Source organism: Cryptotermes secundus, unplaced genomic scaffold (assembly GCF_002891405.2).
Source record: "Cryptotermes secundus unplaced genomic scaffold, Csec_1.0 scaffold462, whole genome shotgun sequence".
Classification (NCBI taxonomy): Eukaryota; Metazoa; Arthropoda; class Insecta; order Blattodea; family Kalotermitidae; genus Cryptotermes; species Cryptotermes secundus.
Window position 1 is genome coordinate 1,107,641 of NW_019724744.1, and position 8,519 is coordinate 1,116,159.

At 38.4% G+C, this 8,519-nt stretch overlaps 1 protein-coding gene across 8 annotated transcripts in view; it reads right to left on the reverse strand.

The window, feature by feature from the left end:
* Positions 1-8,486, reverse strand: part of LOC111862809 (zinc finger protein 431) — a 42,023-nt gene extending 33,537 nt beyond the window's left edge. For 3 of the 8 annotated variants that reach the window (XM_023848517.2, XM_023848512.2, XM_023848516.2), the window contains exons 1-3: positions 8,352-8,486; positions 4,423-4,578; positions 2,666-2,839 (exon numbers count right to left, since the gene is read on the reverse strand). In XM_023848517.2, the coding sequence (XP_023704285.1) occupies positions 2,666-2,839; positions 4,423-4,578; positions 8,352-8,354 (333 nt within the window). In that variant the 5' untranslated portion in view covers positions 8,355-8,486. The remainder of the gene's footprint in view (positions 1-2,665; positions 2,840-4,422; positions 4,579-8,351) is intronic. The other 5 variants (XM_023848513.2, XM_023848510.2, XM_023848511.2 and 2 more) reach the window with 4 other exon arrangements.
* Positions 8,487-8,519: the final 33 nt, after the last annotated feature.

Here is an 8,519-nt window from a genome sequence, read left to right on the forward strand (position 1 = left end):
CAAAAAGTTAAGACTTGTTTTAATACTTCAGGAAAGTCATCTGAGAGACACCAAAAAATCCCTCAGCCAACTGGGCAGGAGAAAATCAGGCTCCTTGTGTTCAGACTCCTGTCACAGTCGACAGGCCAATAACTCTTATACATTATCATTTCTTCCAGTATCACCCCAATAAGTATTTGACCAGCTATTATGAAGCACATGTGTGTGCTATGTGCATGTCAACTGTAGTCTCCAAGCCCATGCTACCGTATTACATATTCAATCTGATATGTCACTCCTTGTGTCACAATGCCAGTTGGGAATACTGTCACATGTATGAATGACTGTAGATGGGGTTTGGATAGGTTACTGGATTTACTGACTATTTACAGATTGTAAATACAAGCAACTATATCACTATCACTAATTCGCACACTCTACAGTTCACTGCAGCACACACTAAGTCTTTTGCAGCCTACTGTGTCATTACCAGTCACTGCTTGGCAACAGCTTCCAACAGCAGACGTCCCCATTACTCTGGGTTCCAGGACCATCCCCGTGCCTCAGCTACCATCTTCTAACAACAACAGCACACAACTGAACCACATTTCTCTAACTCACTAACTCATCAACCAGATCTTCATTTCCCCCCACTGCATTATATACTGTATTTACGCACGTATAGGCCGCACATTTTTTGCCAAAAATTCAGGAAGAAAACTGGGGTGCGGCTTATATTCAAAATATTCGAAATCACACTTCATTTAAAAAAAATTATATTCATAATTAGTAATACAGGGTGTTCTACTCCTGAAATAATATTCCAAGAAAATTATTTTTTCTATAATTTCTGTCTGAAAATTGTGCTGCGGCCTATACATGTGTAAATACGGTAACTCTCTCACTAATTGCCCTGCTTGTAACATTTTGGCAGAGACTGCACAGAGACCACTGTTCCTCTGTTGCTTATCAGAGCGTGTTGTTTACAGGGTCATTATTAAGCAATGGGTCTACATGCTATAATAGTAACATCTTGATAAAAGTGTGCATACACATTACACAGGTATAACGCAAGCAAGGATTCTGGCAAAAATTACAGAAAGTTACACCTCCAAACAGAGCAAACAAACAAAACATTCTCAGAATCGTACACAAATGTAGGCATATATAATCACTATACCCTCAAAAGTAAGGAATGAAAATGGGGGGGGGGAAACTGAGTCAAATCAGCCAGAGCTCAAGGAAGAAAAATTGAATTACATCACTGTCAGGAGTGAAGACTCTTCTCAAGAACCACTTACATGCCTTACAGAGGTCATGAAGTTTAACCTTTCACCTCTGAAGTCTGCTCTCTTTCCAATTACGAACTTCTAGTGCAAATTCAATTTATGATGGTAGTACTGGGAATGCCCGTGTATCAACAGAAACCATTACAAGTATTTGCTGTGAGCTGGGTCTATTTTTCATCATCTGGTGGCCTACTCATGTGTCTGTTGTGCCACAACTTCAAACACACATGAAGTTTGATGACACAAGAGGCCTGTCTCTCTCTGGCCCAACCAGCTGGCGGATCTTCAGGAGAACCTCAGACAAATCCATGTACCTGCCTTCCCTCTATGCAGAGTCCCACATGGTCTCTTCACTTCAGGCTTTCCAGCTCAAACTTTATAAGCAGTTCCCATTTCCTACATAAATGTTACACGATCCATCCCTCTCATCACCTTGCATTTGATCTATCTAAGAATATTTTGTAATCAGTACAGCTTCTAAGTATGCAATTTTCTGGAGCCTCAAGTCACCTTCTGCCTCTTAGGAACAATCAGAGAACAACAATACAAACAACAACTGAAGTTAGTTTTGTATATATTTGTATCTCATATATTGTGGCCTGATGCCTGAACACTGGACATGTGCAGTCAGAGAAGCCCACTGCTAAACAACAGCTAACTAAAATACGTTTCCTCAGCAATGAATATGCTTGTATAAATCAAAGTGTTGCCCCAAATTAACACAAGATTGCAAGAAGAAGAGTAACAAAACCCTTGGAAGCAGTTATCTCCATTAGGTTCTCAGGCATTTATAAAAGGCTGTGCACTCATCAATATTTGGGTATTCAGGTGCTGAAGTGTTAATCAGATCAGATTCGTTACCAAGCAATGGCATAGCAAGCAGATGTTGAAGACTTTATTTTATGTGTTATAACTACAGTAATCTTTATAGTGTGTTATAGTTACAGTAACCCTTAGAGTGTTACAGATTTTTGTAGTTACGACTTGTGAGTGTCCAATAAATCTATTCACCAATCCAAACTCTGTCTAATAGTCACTAAAACATGGAAAAATAATTTCTGAAGGTACATGGAAAAGCAAAACATTCTCTAAATAATGCCACATAGCATTCCATGAATTGAATCTTCTTTAAAATTCCTACTGATTTTTTTTTCCCAATTTACTCCAAATGTAATTTCACATATATATTTTCTTAAGACAAAGTGGAAATGGTCATGAGACAGATGCAATTAAAACAGTCCGATTAAGACATACCAAAAAGGACCGTTCATAATCCACACACCAGACACCTGTATTCTACGAAGAGACAAACAGATGGAGATGAGAGGCACAACATGCAATTCTGGTCATGCATGAAATCTGCCACGCAGTGGGCACACAGGGAACACACAGCTCACCTCATGTTCAGCCTTTATTCCTACAAATGTCATTGGCACAGGACGTTCCTCCTCCACTTCGACATCTGAGACTTCCTCGACTTTGACATTCATGGCCTGATTTGCATCAGGGGAAGAGGATGGATGTGTCTCATTACAGGGGCCTGGTACATGTTTCTGTAAGTCCATGCAGTTCTGCAAAACCACCGTACACTTATCAGCCACAGCTGTGCTCTTTCAATACATGCCACATGTCTGAGGCAATTTGATGTCTGCACTTAGACTGAGGCAGTACTTCCCCTTGTCATCAACAGACAGCAGCCCTGTTCTCTTGGTGATGATTCTCGGACTATGCACTACATTCTATTCATCAATATACACCACACATCTAAAAATGCTGCAGTAGCAGGAGAATACAGGCAGGATGGATGTCATTTAAAGTACTCTTCAAAAAGTTAAGACTTGTTTTAATACTTCAGGAAAGTCATCTGAGAGACACCAAAAAATCCCTCAGCCAACTGGGCTACAGGAACTCAGGCCAGTCATCTCACGCTCCACATGTTCAGAATCCTGACACAGTCAGCAGGGCAGTGACTTTTACACATTACAATTTCTCCCCAGTAATACCTCAATAAATATTTGAAGAGCTACTATAGTGAAAGCTTCTGCACTAGGTGCCTGTCAACTATAGTCTCCAAGTGCATGCTACTGTACCATACATTCAGTCAGACATGTTACTTCCTAAGTCAACATGCCATCTGAGAATAATTAAGTAGTGTGTCTATACATTACCCAGATAAAAATCAAGCAATGCGTCTGGTAAAAATTACAGTAAAGTTACACCCCATAAATAAAACAAATATAGAAAACATTAATAAAATTGCACATTAACTTACACATATAGAATCATTTTTGTACCAGGAGGGAGGGAGGGAGTGAATATGAACTTCTAGTGCAAATTTCAGTATTTTTTGGAGTTGCTACGAATGACTGTATATCAGCAGGTACCATTACTAGTATTTGCTGTGACATGGGTCATTATCTGCTGGCCTACTCTCATATCAACTGTGCCTTTACTCTGAGCACATGCAATGTGAGATGACACAACTGGCCTGTGACTCCCTGGCCCATCAAGACAACAAGCCTTCAGGAGAACATGAGGCAAATTCATTGTACCTTCCACTACTCATATTCTTCCAAGTGGTCCCTTCACTTCAGGTTTTCCCACTCGAACATTATAAGCAGTTCCAGTCTCTGCCATACATGCTACATGACCCATCTAACTGATCATCCCCTATTTGATCTAAGAATATCCTGTAATCAGCAGAATTTGTGAAGCTTCCCAATATGCAGTTTTCTGCAGCCACATGCTACTTTCTCCCTCATAGGAACAATCAGAGACCATGTTACATAGCAATACAAACAAGTGAAGTTACAGTTTTGTATCACATATTTTGTGCCAGCACGCAGGAAAGTGAAACATTATCTAAACAATGGCAGCTACCGTTCCCTGAATTGAATCTGCTTTAAATTTCCTTCTAATTTTTTTTCTCTCCAAATATTATGTCATGCATATTTCCTTAAGACAAATCAGAAATGGTACACCACAAACTGTGTTCAATGATAATAACATAATTGAGACATATGAAAAAGGACTCTTCAAAATCCCTTCACCAGAGCAGTAGCGACAGACAGATGGAGTTCAGAGAGACAACATGCAAATCTGGTCATGCATGAAATCTGCCACGCAGTGGGCACACAGGGAACACACAGCTCACCTCATGTTCAGCCTTTATTCCTACAAATGTCATTGGCACAGGCGGCTCCTCCTCCACTTCTACATCTGAGACTTCCTCGACTTTGATATTCACGGCCTGATTTGCATCAGGGGAAGAGGCTGGATATGTCTCACTACAGGGGCCTGGTACATGTTTCTGTAACACCACCATACACTCATCAGCCATGGCTGTGCTCTATCATTATACAAAATTACACCATTTTGTTCAGCATCAAACTGATATGAGCTGCTTTGTACATAACTCATAGCAGTGTCCTTCTTCAGTAACCAAAACTCATTCTGCCAGTCAATATATTTCCTGTCTTTTATGCGGTGGTGGATGTTAGGAAAACCCCAAGGCAAAGGGAGAACTTGCTCTCTCAGCACAAAAGGAGACCAAGTGTGCTAACAGTTCTCATTTAATTAATCTCATATCTTGGTATGTCATACACACCCTCTTGCTCTCATGCCTGCACAATACCGCGGCTCTTCGAAATGCACCTGTACTCACGAACAGTCATAGAAAGCCTCAACATACTGCCTCAACAACACCTGTGACAGGATGGATGGAGGTACCACAAGATACATTATACAACTGCCTCTCCCATCAACACATCAAGTACAACTGAAGCCTGACTGTAAAACTTTTTATTTTATTTTATTCATTTACACTGGTATTTAATGAGTTCATCTGACTTGGGTCAGTGCCCAGTGAATATAAACATCTGAGGTCCACAGAGGCACTAGAGATGGGCCCCAAAACACAAAATGGCGATATTCTCCAAAATGTGTCTAATGACTGATTCAATTTTAACGACACATGAGATGATCTCTCCCAACAAACTACATAAGTGGTAACTTCACGGAAATAATAAAGAGCTCTAGGATTCCAAACGCAAGAAGCTGATTTTGACGGTACTGGCTTTACTGCTGAAATGGATTTCATTGCTGTTCTGCACTCATCAATTAACAATGGTTTGCCAAACCGCAGGCTCCTTTGTTTGTATGGCAATGTAATGAATGTTGATGGTATATGATGGGGTATTTGTGCTGTTGCTGCACTAGCATTTTCTGAGTGCTAGCTGACTCATCCAGTTAACATGAACAGTCCACCACTGCATTTATGGAAATGAAGTTTGTTACTGTCTTCACATAACACCAAACAACACATTTCATTTTTATGAGATTAATATTAATACAATCTTCAAACCTATATGGAAGCAGACACTTCCCTTTGAGTTTTCTCTCCAATGGTCTGTGTGCATTTCTTATCTGTGAAAACTGTACTAGATCACTGGATCCTATCTTCAATGACTTCATGGTATAGAAAACATCTATAACACTAAAAAAAAAGTATAAAGTAAAAGTATTCCAGTAACAGGCCTGGAAGACCACATAGCTGTGAGACACTGGGGCTCCCACATTCTCTAGACAATTAACAGATGGCGCTGAGGTTGTCAGCCTTACGCACCAGCCACCTTTTAACTCCAGGAAGATTCCTGATACTCATATATGTTACAGGTTCAGTTGACCCCAGGCCCACAGTGCGCCTGGAAGGATTATGTTAACTGATAAATCAAAAGATCTCATGGGGAATCGAACCTGTGACCTTCTGTCTTGTAGCATAATGCCTCAACCAATTACACTACCATGTGTCCCCATACATTAGACACTATGTGCACCAGACTCTTATTGTACTATGTACAGTTATCTTAATAAACATGATAAGCTGGAAATTATATTACAAATGCCAGTAACAAAGTATATGATTTCTTTGGCCATGCAAATCTATGAACAAGATGACAAAATTACTTTCTGTGTACTAACTCATTAACCCCATGAAGTTGAGTCCTTCAGAAAGCACAAACTGCTCAGCTACTCATAAACTTTGCAACATTTTATCAAACATCAAGGTTCATTACCATATTCACAAGAACCCACTACTGGTCCCTATCCAGAGCAATATCAATCCAGTCCATACCACCCTATCATAATATCCATTTTTATATTATTCATTCATTCATTTCCTTTATTTTCCATATATCCATACAGGTAACAAACCTAGGATGTGGAAATAGTCCCTTTGAAAATAGATATATCAAGATACATATATATAATTACAAGAGTCACATCATCAAAATTTTAATAAGACTGTAATTAATAAACATAATTTAAAAATAACTTACTATGAAACTTGAATTAATACAATTTTATTGAAATTACCTATATTAACTGAATTAAATACATCACAAATTTACACACTTATGACCAGTTATACTGATAATATTCATTCATGGAATAAAAAGAATGATATAAAAACCTCTTCAATGCAGATTTAAAACTTCTCACATCAGTAGCCAATGTTTTTATTGTTTGAGGAAGATCCTCCATGATATGTAAGCAGTGTACTGATTTATACGAGTATAATACTAGGAGGAAAGATGATCTTCATATACAACAATGTAACACATCAGTTTTTAAGAAAAGTGTTATTAATGTGGGCATTAAATTATATAATATACTTCCTTTGGAAGTTAAAAAGTCAAAGGGATGTAACGAATTTAAATATAAATTAAAATTATTTTTATTTGATCGTCCTTTCTATACACTGAATGAGTTTCTTCAACAGTGACATGAGGAAGCATAGCAAGGTTTTTTTTTAATTAACAAAAAAAAAAAAAAGAGAAGAAAAGGGAATTGTAGTAGTTATTGTTATATTTTTAAAATTTTTAGTGATGTTGTAAGGCAAGTACAGTTTTATTTTTAGTCTAATACATTCTACGATTATAGAGCTTTTAACAATGATGTATTTAGTGAGTTGACTTGTTCAAGTGTTGCAGTTGTAACAGTATGAATGCAAATAAATATGAATATGAATGTCTGTCTTTTAGCGCACTCAATTTCACTTGTTATTTCACAACATGTTTTGGCGCTATAGTGCCTTCATCAGGTGCTTCATTTACGTTAATCTATTTCATTGCTTGCCATTATGTCATTGTAAAATTTAGAAAGTATTTTAAAATGTCCATCAATTATAATAAATATTTATATACTAAAAACTTGTTAAGTTTATTTATCTTATCTGTCCCAATTCTAATACCGCGCATAGTTCCACCAATATGGGAGGCGTTCCTCTTACTCTCAGTGTATATCGTGTCTCGTGTTGTGTTCCCTGTTTGGTTGCGGGTATATTAATATAAAGCAGAAAAAAAACAGGGGGCCAAGGATCTCCCACCTACATCTAGATCTTCCCAGTGGTCTATTTCCTTCTCTCTTTATGAGCGAATCGCTGTAGGCATTACTCATTTCCTTCATGTGTGCTACATGCCCTGCCCACCTCATCCCTTTTTATTTCATGATTCTAATTATATTTGATTATGCAATCTTTCCCAACCTCCTACAACTTCATTCCTCCTTGGACCATTTATTCTCCTCAGCACCTTATTTTCAAATACCATCATTCCATGTTCTTTCTTTAATATCAGACTCCTAGTTTCTTGATGTTTTCATACAGCAGATAAGAAGGCAAAAGTTTCTGAACTCAGTGGCAGCTAGTAATACCCGCATTTATTCTGCTGTTAATTGGATCATGGGTCAAATTTTGATCTGTCAGTCCCAAGTATCTTAAGGACACTTTCAAAATATCTGTTAGCAATCTCCATGTTATGATTTTGCCTTGCATTCTAGTGATGAGACATACAATTAGTTTTCTCTGTATGTACCTCTGGCACTACCTCCAAACTAGCAGGAATTACAGCTTCTTTGTTTCAATTAATGTTACGTGGGTCCCCTCCCATCACGGCAGGGAGCGTCTCGTGCGGTTTGTGGTTTGAGGAGGAGGCAGCCTCCACACATGGGAAGATTGTTACAAATATATCAAGTACAACGTAATGCAAGGTTAAGCTGGAAATACAAAGATTAAATACTTACCATCTTAACTTCATAGAGTGATCGGTACAATCGTCCCTAGTACTAAATAACACAATGAACAAGCCGAATCACACAGATCAATAACAAGCCGAACTTCTCCACTCCAGACAAAACAAAGCACTTCCAACAACACGTCCCACTACGTACCGCAACCCTATATGGTACCAT